Below are 15,000 nucleotides of genomic sequence, written 5' to 3'. Positions count from 1 at the left end.
CTCGCTCTCGTTCGCTTTCGGTCTCTCTCTCCCTCCCTCCCTCCCTCCCTCCCTCCCTCCCTCCCTCCCTCCCTCCCTCCCTCTCTCTCCCTTTCTCTCTCCCTCTCTCTCTCTCCCCTTCTCTCCCTCTCCCTCTCTCTCTCTCCCTCTCCCTCTCCCTTTTTCTCTCTCTCCCTTTTTCTCTCTCTCCCTCCCCCTCTCCCTCTCTCTCCCTCTCTCTCAGGTATCTATAAGGAGAGTCCGGGGTGTTTGGGAGGAGGAGGAATAGGGGGAAAGGAAGAACAGGAAGAGGAAGGAGGGGGAGGAAGAATGAGTGGAAAGGAGGAGGAGGAGGAGGAGGAGTAAGGAAAAGGGGGACCTGGCGACGTGGCAGGATATCAAGGACAGGTGGTCACACTCCACCAACTGCCGCAGCTGCTCGGAATCACGTCTTCCATACTCATTTCCTCGGGTAGGATGTTCGACGGAGCATTAAAGCGTTGTTTACACTCGAGATGCAGCGACTGGAGGGGAAAAAATCTCCCTTTTGCCTTAATCGCAGGGGAAATAAGCACCAGCGCGAAGGCCAGGTAAATCCGTGGTTATGCCGGGGCGATTTTCCGTGCAACACCGCGAATAAAGCGGGGAGGGTAAGTGGCGGTACACGGCAGTCTCGGTTTCCTTCCGCTGACCACCTTCACCAAGAGCGAACCACGTGCCCGCAATTACCCCTCCTCCCCCCCTGTCCCTCCCTCTCCCTCTCTCCTCCTCGCCCCCTCTCCTCGACCCCCACGCGCACATCCTGGCCACACCTGCCTCCTCTTCCCCCCCGTCCCCCCTTTTCATAACACGTGCCCTCCCTTTCTCCCCCCTACTCCCCCTTTCCCCCTCCGCCACCCGTGTTTCCTGTTCGTTATATGGTGCTGCCTAATCCTTTGTCTTGTAGTTTGTCCCCTTTTTTTTTTTTGCTTCAGAGAAAAGTCGTCTTTATCGCCAGCTTTCTTGTTGCATCATCTTAGCAAGAACTCCACCCATCACGCCCCCGCTTCTTGCACTTCTCCGGCCTCCTCTGCGTTGCCTGCCAGACTCCTGCTTCCCTTTCGGTCCTCCCTCGCCGCACCTGATCTGCGCATTGCCCTTTGTATAGCACTGGGGCGGGTGGCGGCGGCGGCGGCGGCGGTCCACTCCCAAGGCTCGTTTCTCGGCCCTCTGTGGGTGTTACCTGTTTCCTCCTCGGGTTTGGTTGGGCTCTCTCTTCTCGCTGGGAAGTTGTTTTGGTCTCTCTCTCTCTCTCTCTCTGTCTGTCTGTTTGTCTCTCTCTCTCTCTCTCTCTCTCTCTCTCTCTCTCTCTCTCTCTCTCTCTCTCTCTCTCTCTCTCACTCTCTCTCTCTCTCTCTCTCTCTCTCTCTCTCTCTCTCTCTCTCTCTCTCTCTCTCTCTCGTCTTTTATCGTAATGATGATTGAATTTATTGAATTACTTTTCTTATCACATAACAGCGGTGATGTGAATACTTAGCTCTTTTGTACATTTCATTTTCTTCGTCAGTTATTGGAATTAAAAGTTTTTATTTATATATTACAATTCATTACCTTCCCATTCAGCATTCTCATTCTCCCTCCACTTTCTCGCTCTTGTCGTTCCTTCTGTGTTTCTTCTTTCCACTCCTTCATCCATTTATCTTCGACTCGTCTGCTTCCTCGTAAGATCCGGTCTGTCCAGACGCGTCTAAGTATAGAATCCTCGAGCAAGTGACCCCTCCCTCCCCTGCCGTGCCTCCTCTGTCCTGCCCCCCTGCCCTGCCTCCCCTATGCACTCTCTCTCCTGCCCACCCTCACCTGCCCTTCCCCCCTGGCCTCCCTTACCTGTCCTCTCTCTCCTGCCCTCCCTTCCCTGCCCTCCTCCCCCTGTCCTATCTCTCCTCCCCCATGCACTCTCTCTCCTGCCCTGCCTCACCTGACCTCCCCCCCTGCCCTATCTCTCATGTCCTCCCTCACCTGCCTTCTCTCTCCTGCCCTCCCTCACCTGCCTTTTATTGGCGCAGAAGGTGCTTTGGAATCAACGTATGCGAAAGGAGTAAGACTCTTGAGGAGGGAGTTTGCCTCTTTCTCGAGAGTCGGAAGGATGCGGCTCCCTCTGAAGGAGAAGCGGCGAGATTCGGAAGCGGGAGGCAAGTGGTCCTCTTGAGACGGGGACGGCGGGGAATCGCAGACGAATTTTGAGGAAGCCCGTTTCTGCTCAGAACCTTTTCTTAGGAGGAAATGGTGGAAGGAAATGATGGGGGACGGGGACGGGGGTTGTCGCTTATCTCTCCTTTTCTTTCGTCTCCTCTTCTTCCCTTTTTCTCTCTCTACCTCCCTCGGTCTTTGCCTCCTCCAGCGTAGGGTCATCTCCCTCGCAGATAGACCCTCGCCTGGTGGTTTACGGCTCTCCTCCACTCGCTTGCTCTTTGTGTCTTTGTCGCCAGGAACCCCACCGGCTCCTTCTGTTATTCCAAAAGGGATCTTACTTGCCGGTTTTCTGTTTATTTCCAAAGGGATCTAACTTGCAGATTTTCTGTTTATTTCAAAAGGGATCTAACGTTGATTTTCTTGTTATTTCAAAAGGGATCTTACTTGCTGATTTTCTTCTTATTTCATAAGGGAACTAGCTTGTTGCTTCTTTTTTCAAAGGCGAACTAACTTACTGCTTCTCTTATTTCAAAAGGAAACCAACTTGTTTCTTCTTAATATCTCAAAAGGGAACCAACTTGCTGCTTCCTTCATTATTTCAAAAGGAATCTAACTACATGTTTATCTTGTCGCTTCAAAAGGGATCTAACTGGCTAATTATCCTATTAGTTAAAAGAAATGTAATTGCTGAAATTCTTGTTATTTCAAAAGGGATCTAACTGGCTGTTCATATTGTCGCTTCAATAGGGATCTAATTGGCTAATTATCCTATTAGTTTTAAAAAATGCAATTGCTGAAACTCTTGTTATTTCAAAAGGGATCTAACTAGCCGTTCATCTTGTCGTTTCAATAGGGACTAAACTTGCCGCAGCGTCTCAGCTTATCTAGCGAGAGGAAGCGGAGGGGAAAAAAAACGCCGCCATTGAATACTAAAACGCATCTCGCCTCAGCTGACTGACGTGTGGCGCCATCCTTCGCGCGTCGGGATTAATAAGCATACAGTAGGCGTCGCCCCCAATTAAAAGTTCAGATAAAAGCGAGTGTGGCAATTTCCCGCCCGCTTTTTTTCTTTTTTCTTTTTTTCTTTTTCTTTTTCTTTTTTTTTTGTGCGAGGGAGATACCTGAGAGGGTGACGTCACGGGGGGATATCAATGAGAGAGAGAGAGAGAGACATAGAGAGACAGATAGATAGATGGACAGGCAGATAGATAGACAGGCAGGTAGATAAGGTAGATAGATGGATAGATAGATAGACAGATAGATAGACAGATAGACAAATAGATAAATAGACAGACAGACAGGCACAGAAATACAGAGAAAAGAGAGAGAGAGAGAGAGAGAGAGAGAGAGAGAGAGAGAGAGAGAGAGAGAGAGACAGAAACAGAGAGAGAGAAAAGAGAAAGTTCGAGGCAATAAAAGAGAGTTAGAGGCCATGAGTAAAGGAAACCCGACACCGCCTTCCTCATTGTGTTTATTAGCGCAGTTGTGGGAGTCGCCAAGGAGTGGGCGTGGCGTCGGGATGGGGAGGGCGTGCCTTGTCCATCTCCCGAACGAGGTTTTACGTTCTGTTGTTGATCAAGGGATGAGATTTAGTTTTAATTCCATTTGTTATGATGGGTATTCTTTGCTGTGGCGTAGGTCATGGGGGAGGGAGGAGGTCACTGTATGACGATTTATTTTTTAGCTAAATGGGCGTGTGTATTGACGTAGATAATGTATAGATATAGGTGGTTCTGTTTTATATTTTCGTTTATGCATATTTACACATTTACGTCTAATCGTATTCATTTTACCGCTTGTTATATATACTTATTTGTCCTCCGCTTCATCGTCTTCTCTACCCCCTTCCCCCTCTTCCCCCCTGGACAATCTCTGGTCTTCCCCCCTTCCCCTCCCTGGACACGGACAATCTCTTTGGTCTCTCCCCCATCCCCCCTCCTTCTGTAGTGATTCATGTAGCGTTCCTCGATCGGCGCCACGGCGAGAGACCGGACGCGCTGCATAATGGGCGAGAAATGTCCGGTCCGAGGAAGTCCACGGTCCCGCGAGTGAGAGCTGTGGACGGTCTCGGTCCGGTCGCTTCGGTCAGTTCAAAAAAAAAAAGGAAAAAAAGAGAGGAGGTCCCCGTCCGCCGCGGTCTCTGAGCTGGCTGAATGGCTGGTGCGTCATTACTGATTCGTTACTCGTGCAGAGGATAATAGAGATGGATGTGTGTGTGTGTGTGTGTGTCTGCGTCTGTTTGTCTGTGTTTCTGTCTGTGTGCGTGTGTGTGTGTGTGTTTGTCTGTCCGTGTGTATGTGCGTGTGTGTCTGTTTCTGTCTGTGCGTGTGTGTGTCTGTTTCTGTCTGTGCGTGTGTGTGTCTGTGCATGTGTATGTGTATATTTAGGTGAGGGGTTGTGCGTGTGTGTGTGTGTGTGTCTGTCTGTCTGTCTGTCCGTGTGTCCGCGTGCGTGTGTGTGTGTATTTTTAGGCGAGGGGTTGTCATGGCGTTTGCAAGGATTATATCTCGGCGTGATGCCACCATACCACACCGCGCACCGATGAGGAGTTGTAGTGACGGCGATGGTGCGCTATCACGGTCACTCATGTCCCGCCGCGCGCTCCGCCAAGCAGGATAGGGTTATCTGTGGCGGGGCCGCTCTCGGACGCCACCGGCTGGGCGTGTGGCTCGAAGGGGTCGGGGTAGGCTCCTGAGGGCGGGGTCAGACGGATCGGTTTCTCGTTGTTTGGCGTGGAAGTTGTGTAGATTTGATTTTCTCTATCCAATCTATCTGATATGTAAGTCTCTCTCGCTCTCTCTCTGTCTGTCTGTCTCTCTCGCTCTCTGTCTGTCTCTCTCTCTCTCTCTCTCTCTCTCTCTCTCTCTCTCTCTCTTTCTCTTTCTCTTTCTCTTTCTCTTTCTCTTTCTCTTTCTCTTTCTCTTCTCTCTCTCTTTCTCTTCTCTCTCCCTCTTTCTCTTCTCTCTCTCTCTCTTTCTTCTCTCTCTCTCTCTCTCTCTCTCTCTCTCTCTCTCTCTCTCTCTCTCTCTCTCTCTCTCTCTCTCTCTCTCTCTCTCATACATGCATTTCCTTTCCATTCATCGTTTTTTCCTTCTCTGTATCCTCCCTCCATACATCCTTTGCCTCTCCCTCCCCCCTCCGTCTCTTCCTCCCCCCCCTCAAACCTTCTCCAGTCGGGAGTACCTTTATATCCGTAGGAAATACCAAACATATGTCAACGTGGCATTACGCTCGTGGTCCTGGGCCTAATTGCCTCGTCGGTCGGGGATAGTGAATGCCCGCGCCATAGGTCAGGTTCCGAATGCCACGAAGGAGCAGCGGGGGAATTAGCGCAGTGCGACGGGTCTTTGCGGAAGGTCGAGGCTGGTTCGGGGACCTTAATAGGGGGACCTTAATAGGGGGACCTTAATAGAGGGGACCTTAATAGGGGGGACCTTAATAGGGGGTCTTAAAAGGGGGGATCTGCCTCCGAGAGAAAGGTCTTCGTGGTTTAAACATGTCTTGTGGTTTAAGAGGGAGTTGATGTTTTTTTTTCGATGTTTGTTTGGGATGTTCGTTGCATGGTTGTGTGTGTGTGAGTGTGTGTGTGTGTGTGTGTGTGTGTGTGTGCGTGCGTGTGTGCGTGTTTGTGTTTGCGTCTTCGTTTTCGCAATATCCGCATGTCCCAGATTAGAAGAAACCCTTTTCGTGCGAATATTATGCGAACGATCAATGAAATTTTGGTTTTGCTGATAAGTTTTTTTTTTTTTTTTGCTTTCATTAGGAGGGCGTCCGTGTCCATTGGTCTGTTGTTATTCATTACCCTCTCATTCAAATTGTTTTTAAGTTACATCACGTCCACTCGCAGTCACCAATAACACGAGGGTTTGTACCGTGCGTCACACCTGGGCACTCCCATTATCTACCGGATGGCGCCACCGGGTAGCTGCCATAACAAGGTGTCGGAGGCTGGGTATGGGGGGGCCAGGAGGGGGTAGGTAGGGGGGTTAGAGGTGGGTTGGGGTGGATAAGGGGGTTAGAGGAGGGGGAGGTGGGGTTGGGGTGCGTAAGGGGGTTAGAGGTGGGTTGGGGTGGGTAAGGGGGTTAAAGGAAGGGGAGAGGTTGTGTACTGAGCAGGGTAGGGGCCAGAAGATGGGTGTCCGTTGAGGGGTGGGAAGGGGGGTTAGAGAAGGGGGAGCTGGGTTTGAGTGGGTGGGGGGCAGAGGTGGGTTGGGCTGGGTAGGGACCAGAGGATGGGGGAGGTTGGCTGGGATGGGTAGGGACCAGAGGAGGGGTATCTGCTAGGGTGGGTTGGGAGAGGTAGTGTGTCGTGTGTTTGGATGGTGAAGGGGGGAAGTGGGGGTAGAGGGTGGAGGAGGGGAAGGGGGGAGGAATGTATACAGGGGCTGCTAATTGCGTTTTCTTCTTCGCACAGTTGTTCTTCTGAATGGCTTGTTTGGAACATCCTGTGTGTGTCCTGTTGTTGATGAGTATGTGTCTTGTTTGTGCGTTTGTGAGGGGGAGGCTTGTTTGTTTGTTTGTTTTCTTAGTGTTGTGAGCTGTTTGTTGCTGTACAAAGAAGTGTTTTTGTTTACTAATTGATTTTTGATATGCGGTGTTGTTGAATGCATTACTTACAGTGTTCTGAAACGCATGCAGATTGGCGAAGGAATATAATGCTCATGCTCTTCATTTTTTAAAAATATGTTTACTCTTCGGTTCTCATTTTATATAGTATTTTTTTTTCGTTTTTTATCTTGCTTTTCGTCTCCTGCAGTTTGGTGTATTGAGTATAATTTTCGGGCTCTTCATTCTTTAAAAATATGTTTACTCTTCGGCTCTCATTTTATATAATATTTTATATAAAATATTATATAATTATATAATATCTCTTACGCTCTCCTTTTATATAGTTTTTATTTTTTTATTTTTTTTTTATGTTGTTCGTCTCCTTCCCTCATCGATATTCGTCCCCGCGCCCTAATTCGATTCACCCTCCATCCATTTCCTCTTCCCCGGCGGCCAGAAAATGGGATATTTCCTCACGTTCAGTCGTTGCTTCCACCTGTGTTCCCCCCGGTGCTTGGAATTCACTCGCACCTCGGGTTATAAGGCGGCTTTTTGTTTGATGCGGCTCGTGTTGGTTTGTTGTTGTTGTTGCTTTGTAATTTCCCTTTTTATCCCCTTTTTTGTGTTTGTTTTCGGTGTGTTTCCTAATGTATGTATGTATCTGTGTGTGTATTTAGTGTCCACACACGTACCCACATACACACACACACGTACCCCCCCCCCCCCCACACACACACACACACACAGAGAGGAGGGAGAGGGAGAGATAGAGAGAGATAGAAATTGAGAGAAAATGAATAAGTGAGTGAGTGTCATTTTCTGTTGAGCGTGACGTTTATCCGTGACAGCACGTGACCTTGCAGCCTCAATTGCGTTTGAAGCTTCTAGTTGCTCCATACTAGGCTTCAGTGAAGTATGAATTGACCGTGAATTATTTTAAAGTTTTCTGGCTATTATTAATGACTCTCTTTCTTTCTCTCTCAGTATCTCTTTCTCTTTCTCGGTATCTCTCTCTCTCCCTCCCTCCCTCTCTCTCCTTCCCCTACCACTCCTCTCCCTCCCTCCCTCCCTCCCTATCCCCTTCTCTCCTTCCCCTACCCCTCCTCTCCCTCCTTCCCCTACCCCATCGCACTCCACAGATCTTCCGCAGTTGCATCGTAAATACTGTTGCGTAAGAAGCCGCATGACGTATCTCGCACCTTCCCTGCCACGGTCTGTGCCACGCCTTGTTCTGCCCGGGGAGTTGTTCTTGCGTGCTGTTCTCTTGTGTTCTTGTCACGTGGGGGTTGTTCTTACGTGCTGTTCTCTTGTGTTCTTGTCACGTGGGAGTTGTTCTTACGTGCTGTTCTCCTGTGTTCTTGTCACGTGGTAGTTGTTCATACGTGCTGTTCTCTTGTGTTTTTGTCACGAGGGAGTTGTTCTTACGTGCTGTTCTCTTGTGTTCTTGTCACGTGGGAGTTGTTCTTACGTGCTGTTCTCTTGTGTTTTTGTCACGAGGGAGTTGTTCTTACGTGCTGTTCTCCTGTGTTCTTGTCACGTGGTAGTTGTTCATACGTGCTGTTCTCTTGTGTTTTTGTCACGAGGGAGTTGTGTTTACGTGCTGTTCTCTTGTGTTCTTGTCACGTGGATGGTGTTATGTGCTGTTCTCCTGTGTTCTTGTCACGTGGGAGTTGTTCTTCCGTGCTGTTCTCCTGTGTTCTTGTCACGTGTTCTTTCCTGCGCCGCGTCGCCTTGGGTACTGTTCCCCCGTCTCGTTCGTTGGGGTTTCGAAGGGCTTTGGTGGGCGGTGAAGGGCGTCGGGAGCCGAGGGGCGGTAGTGAGGGGGGCTGTATGGATCTGACAGACCTTGATGAGAGAGAGAGAGAGAGAGAGAGAGAGAGAGAGAGAGAGAGAGAGAGAAGGGGGGGGGAGAGGGAGAGGGAGAGGGGGGGGGAGAGGGAGAGAGAGAGAGAGAAAGGAGAAAGGTCAAGGATTAGGAAAAACGTAGAGTGGAAAAGCGGGTTGCTAGAGTGGACAGCGGTTATATAGTCTAAATGATAATTTTCCACTTGATTTTCCTTGTGGCATTTTGAAGAAATAACGCCGATTTGGGTATCCATCCTTCATGAATTATTATTATTATTATTCAGATTTCTTCATTTATAGATTTAATCGTACGAATGAAGAAGCAAAGAGAACGCTGAGCCCCCCCACCCCACCCCCCTTTATTATTTTTTTTACTAGGATTAAAATTTGACCTTTGCACTTTCAACTTCGCACGCCCTCTGCCGGGTCCTGTTCTCGTACGAATAACAGGCCGCCCTGACGAAACACACGCACCAACTCACGAAGGGGGGGAAGGCGGCGGGGAGAAACGCCCGGTAGGATTCCCGAGCAAGTGATAAGGCGCGGGCGGTATGTGTTAATGAAGCAGATGGAGCTGTTAACAAGCGGCGGGGTGTTTGGGCTGTGGGCGGGCAGGTGAGGAAGCGGGCGGGTTGGGTATACTTGACACCGCCCCCGTCAGGGAGTTTGGTACCTCTTCGCTGCCCTCTCTTACGCTCTTTCCTCTCCTCCGTGTCTCTTCTCTTCTCTTTTTTCGCCTTACCTTCCCTTTCCTTCCCCTTATTTCTTCCCTTCTCCCCACACTCCCCTTCCCTCCCCTCTCCTGCCCTTCCCTTCCTTCTCTCCTTCTCCCCACTATCCCCTTCCCTTCCCCTCCCCTCCCATCTCCTCCCCTTCCCTTCCTTCTTCCCTTCTCCCCTCCACTCTCCTCCCCTCCCCTCCCTTCACATGTTACCAAGTGATGTGGAGGGTGGAGCTGTATCTGTTTTATTTCTTTATTTGTAGATTGACTTCGTTATTTATTTAGTTAGTGTTAATGAGAATGGGTTGTAGCCTCCCCTCCCCCCCTTAGTGTTGATGTGGATGGGGGTGTAGCCTCACCTCACCCCCACCCCCTCCACCCTTAGTGTTGATGTGGATGGGGGTGTAGCCTCACCTCCCCCCTCCCCCCCTTTTTTAGTTTTGATCAGAATCTTAAGTGGATAAATATCCTGTCAACGGCCTATGCCACAGGAAGCGACGAATCCCAATCAGCGTTAATGAGGGGGGCGATGCATGTACAATGACGCCTCCCCCAGCCATTGAAACGGAGGAAAGGAGGAGAAAATCATCTAACGGGTCGGGAAGGGCGTGCGGGGTGGTGGGTGGGGGTGTGGGGGGGGAGGAATCCTTGAGGAAGGGGTGTCCTTGCTTTGTTGTGCCGTCAGCGCCGTCGTCGTCGTCAGGAGGGCGGAAATGCATTGCAGATTCCGTGTGTGTTTCTGGGAGATTGGAGTAATGGCCGGATGTCCCCTGGTCGGGCGTTGTTTGTTTTGGTGGTGGTGGTGTGTTTTTGTTTTTCTGTCATTGGCTTGTTTTGATTGCGGTTTTGTTATCCGATAAGGGTTTTTTTGGTGTATTTTGCTGCGTGATTCTTTTTTTTTTTATGTGGATGATATGTATATTTTGTGTTTGTTTTGGTGGTGGTGTTTTTTTTCTGTCATTGGCTTGTTTTGATTGCGGTTTTGTTATCCGATAAGGTCTTTTTTTGTGTATTTTGCTGCGTGATTTTGTTTTTGTGGATAATATATATATATTTTTTTTTCCTTTTTTTCTTTTTTTCCTTTTCTTCTTCTTCTTCTTCTTCTTCTTCTTCTTCTTCTTCTTCTTCTTCTTCTTCTTCTTCTTCTTCTTTTTCTTCGTCGTCTCCTTCTTCTTTTTCTTTCTTTCTTCTTCGTATTCTTCTTCGTCTTCGTCTTCTTCGTCTTCGTCTTCTTCTTCTTCTTCTTCTTCTTCTTCGTCTTCTTCCTGGTTATTTTATAGTTATTAGTATCTCTGTTTGTAGAGGGTGATGTCTATATTTTCGTTTGTTGTTTTATGATCTTTCGCCATGTCGTTGGAGGAGGAGGAGGAGGAGGAGGAGGAGGAGGAGGAGGAGGAGGAGGAGGAGGAGGAGGAGGAGGAGGAGGAGGAGGAGGAGGAGGAGATGGAAGAGGAGGAGGGAGGAGGAAGGAGTAGGAGGAGGAGGAGGAGGAGGAGGAGGAGGAGGAGGAGGCGGCGGCGGCTTGGGGTCGTGACGCACACTCGCTTTGCCCAAGATTCGAGGCGAGACGTGACGTAGAGGGCTGAGAAATCCTGTGATAACGACTTCTAAACGGCGGGTGTGATGATACTCCGTGGCGTGGAGAAGGCGCCAGTTCCTCGCACCGTATCGCTTTCGCCTTCTCGGGGTTTTGTTTTTGTTTTCTTGTGTTTCTTTTTTCTTTCTTTCTTTCTCTCTTTCTTTCTTTTTCTTTTTTTTCTCTCTTTTCTCTTTTCTCTTTTTTCTTTCTTTCTTTCTTTCTCTTTCTTTTCTCTTTGCTTTCTTTTCTTTCATTTTTTTCCTTTTGTCTCTTTTCTCTCTTTTCTCTTTCTCTCTCTCTCTCTCTCTCTCTCTCTCTCTCTCTCTCTCTCTCTCTCTCTCTCTCTCTCTCTCTCTCTCTCTCTCTCTCAATTTCTCTCTCAATTTCTCTCTCAATTTCTCTCTCAATTTCTCTCTCAATTTCTCTCTCTCCCTCGCTCTCTCTCTCTCTCTCTCTCTCATTTCTCTCCCTCTGGTGTTTAACATTACCTTCCCATGCCCTTTTCTCCGCTACTTTCGTCGTCTCCTTATCTCCCCAATAAAGCATGGGGATAGAGTGCCAGGCTGCCCCCAGTGCCACGTGGAGCGAGAGTTAGGAGACGTAGACACAAGCGTAAAAAACCTTATTATCATTTTTATTGTAGTTGGTGTCAGATCTCTGGATACTTCATCGCTCTTACTGCCAGGACAATTTTCTACTTAATTTTCTGTTTGAATGTTTTTTTTATATATATATATATCGTCATGTCTTTTTTTTATGCACATGATAATTTTATTGTTAGTGCTGTTGTTGTGGTTAGTATTTTAGAGTAGAATGCGTGTTATTTTTTTTACGCTGGGACGTCATTTTGGTTGGTTTTGTTGTCTTATTTAGATATAACAATGAGGATTTGTAGTTGTTTGGTGCAGCGTTTTCTTCGTTTATGTGTTGTTACCTCTTTGTGTGCGTCTATCCGTCCGTTTCGAGGGTGCATGAGAGAGAGAGAGAGAGAGAGAGAGAGAGAGAGAGAAGAGAGAGAATGAGAGTGAGAGAGAAGAAGAAGAAGAGAGAGAGAGAGAGAGAGAGAGAGAGAGAGAGAGAGAGAGAGAGATGAAGTGGGGGAGAGAAGTGAGAAAACACCCGACTAGATCCACCCTCTGTTCACAGACTGAGGATGCTTCACATCGGATTGTGTTTGCTGCAGAGCCCCGAGAGGCGTCCGTGATGGCAGGATATTTCTATCATTGTTGCAGCCTGAGCCGGTTTAGGTCTAAATATAATCCATTACTTTATACTGTTGATCGCTCTCTCTCGCTGGCCCCCCATGGCACGGGCGATGCCAACTGGGTAAAAAAACGGACGATGTTCCCCTCCTCGACCCTCGGGAACGTACACCAAGACTTTACAAATAGCGCGTCTAGCAGGTCTTTCACGTTCGTCTTGGACTGGGCTCGTACGTTCTTGGATATATTCTTGATTATCTGAACTATATTCTTGATTATCTGAACTATATCCTTGATTATCTGAACTATGTTCTTGATTATCTGAACTATATTCTTGATTATCTGAACTATATTCTTGATTATCTGAACTATATTCTTGATTATTTTAACTATATTCTTGATTATCTGAACTATATCCTTGATTATCTGAACTATATTCTTGATTATCTGAACTATATTCTTGATTATCTGAACTATATTCTTGAATTATCTGAACTATATTCTTGATTATCTGAAATATATTCTTGATTATCTGAAATATATTCTTGATTATCTGACTTTTTGCTGTATAATAATAGTTCAGAGACTTATTATTTTGTGGAATGGCCCTGTGCTTTGTTATTGCATATAGGAATGATGTTTTTTTTTCTCCAAAGCTATATACATTCTGGTGTGTGCGTGTGTGTGTGTGTGTGTGTGTGTGTGTGTGTGTGTGTGCGTGTGTGTTATTTTACCGTATGTGGTTGTAACTGCATTGCACCTTCCGCGTGTGAAAGTATCGCGGACTTAAGTGGCTTGCAACAGTTATGAAATGTGTGTATGCATGAGCCGTCCCCGCCTTTGTTCCTGGGAAATTCGTCGTGGGCGTGAGAAGGGGAGTGGGCGGGAAGTACGAGGCGACCGCATTGTGTTTCCCCGTTTTCCGCGCTTTGTCACGCTTTCCTCCGATCCCGATGGGGTTTTGGGCCTTAACTTATGAAGGCGGGTTGGGGTAAAGGGGGGGTGGGGTGGAGGTGGAGGAGGGGGGTGATGAGGCAGTTGGGGAAACGCCCCGCCCGTTTTTTTTCTCTCTTTTTCTCTCTTCATCTGTCTGTCTTTCTCTTTCTCCTCTCGTTCTCTCTCTCTCTCTTTCTCTCTCTTTCTCTTTCTCTTTCTCTTTCTCTCTCTCTCTCTCTCTCTCTCTCTCTCTCTCTCTCTCTCTCTCTCTCTCTCTCTCTCTCTCTCTCTCTCTCTCTCTCTCTCTCTCTCTCTCTCTCTCCATCATATGTAACACTTTCTCTAGTTGACTTCGTTATCAGTTGGTAATCTCTCGCTCTTCCGTTAGAAGTTTGTGGACAATAGATGCTATCAGTCCTTATCAACATGATGTGGCGGGAAATTTCGTACGTAAAGTGTCTCACGCTGACGAGACGGGCTTCCTTGAGAGAAGGCGACGGCAGCTGCGTCGTCGTCGGAGGGAGCAGATCGTCATCACCTGGCGATGCGAGGGAGAGCCGGTTTGGAGAGAGAGAGAGAGGTTGCATCATGCAGTCATGCAGAAACTGGAGAACGAGGACGAGAACCAGACTTGACGGGGGCGCTAATTGTGTCACCGGAGAGAACTTGGTGGACTTGGCATTTTTTTTTTAAGTTCTCGGTTTTAGGGGCGACGATTTGAACTCGAGGGGGGGAGGGAGGATTGTGCGAGTTAGGGGCGGTATCCTGTCCGTGATTTTATTGTGGATTCCTCTCTCTGAATGCATCAGCTGGTGTTAAGTGTGATTCATTTATTTCGTTGTATGTTTATTTCGTGTTTTTTCGTCTTGGTTTTCTCTCTCTCTCTCTCTCCTCCCTCTATTTCTCTCCCTCCTGCTCTCTCTCTCTCTCTCTGCTCTCTCTCTCTCTCTCTCTCTCTCTCTCTCTCTCTCTCTCTCTCTCTCTCTCTCTCTCTCTCTCTCTCTCTCTCTCTCTCTCACACACACACACACACACACACACACACACACACACACACACACACACACACACACACACACACACACACACACACACACACACACACACACACACACACACGCAGACCGAAGGTGGCATTACCCCGAGGATCTCGCAATACTTTCCACACAATCAAAGCCGCCAAGGAGTTGTTGTCTGCCCCCACCCCCCGCCCCCCCCCCCCCCCCCCCCCCCCCCTAGTAAGAAAGCATTGCTTGTGACGTATTCATCCTGCCGGTCGCGTCGCCAGCTGGGGAAAGATATTTGCTTGGAGACGTTCTTATCTCTTGCTTGTGTCCGTTTCCGCGCTGGGAGAAGTCTCGGCAGATATCGAGCTAATGGAATTAAAGTTTGTTTGGCTCTGTGCATCCTGTATTGTGTCTGCATTTACGGGGGTAGAGGGTCCGGTTGTTGTTTTTGTTTTTATTTTAAATTTTTAGCTGAGTCTTTTACTTTGTGCGAGGTTATCGAGAGGGAGGATTGAGAGAGAGAGAGAGAGAGAGAGAGAGAGAGAGAGAGAGAGAGAGAGAGAGAGAGAGAGAGAGAGAGAGAGAGAGAGAGAGAGAGAGAGAGAGAGAAAGAGAAGCAGAGAAAGTGGGAGAAAGAAAGAGCCGAGGGAACATAACAGAGCGTCGGCTGTGACACGGCGTCCTTCAGGGCCTGCTGGGGTTACCAACGCTAATGTTACCCTCCTACCCCCCCTACCCCCCACCTTCCCCCCCTCGTGCCCACGGGTATGTGTCTCCCTTTTGTGTTGGGAGACGCCCTGCGCCCCTTGCTCTGTGGCAAAATCTGATACACTTGCGACCCGATGGCTTTACGACGAGTAGGCCGTAGTAGAAGGACGAAGGTGTAGTATGTAACCGCATTTTGTCGTAATTACTCTTTATATTCGGTTCTGGTTTGAGGAAGGTAGGTTTAAGAAAGAAGGAAGGCTGACATTCTTGAATTGATTATATATATATATTTTTTTTTTCCCTGTA

The 15,000-nt window shown here is 48.3% G+C and overlaps 1 protein-coding gene across 8 annotated transcripts in view; it reads left to right on the top strand.

The window, feature by feature from the left end:
- The window catches only part of pnut (septin 7-like protein pnut), a 195,998-nt gene that overhangs the window by 112,993 nt on the left and 68,005 nt on the right, over positions 1 to 15,000 (top strand). Inside the window, exon 1 of one of the 8 annotated variants that reach the window (XM_070144903.1) lies at positions 13,553 to 13,648. The exons of the other annotated variants lie outside the window; for them this stretch is intronic. Within the exon in view, the coding sequence (XP_070001004.1) occupies positions 13,568 to 13,648 (81 nt within the window). The 5' untranslated portion in view covers positions 13,553 to 13,567. Of the gene's footprint in view, positions 1 to 13,552; positions 13,649 to 15,000 lie in introns of those variants that run through there. 8 annotated transcript variants of the gene reach the window in all.

Source organism: Penaeus vannamei, chromosome 33 (assembly GCF_042767895.1).
Source record: "Penaeus vannamei isolate JL-2024 chromosome 33, ASM4276789v1, whole genome shotgun sequence".
Classification (NCBI taxonomy): Eukaryota; Metazoa; Arthropoda; class Malacostraca; order Decapoda; family Penaeidae; genus Penaeus; species Penaeus vannamei.
Note: the sequence above shows the minus strand (reverse complement) of the source record. Positions and strands in the feature narration are given on the sequence as shown.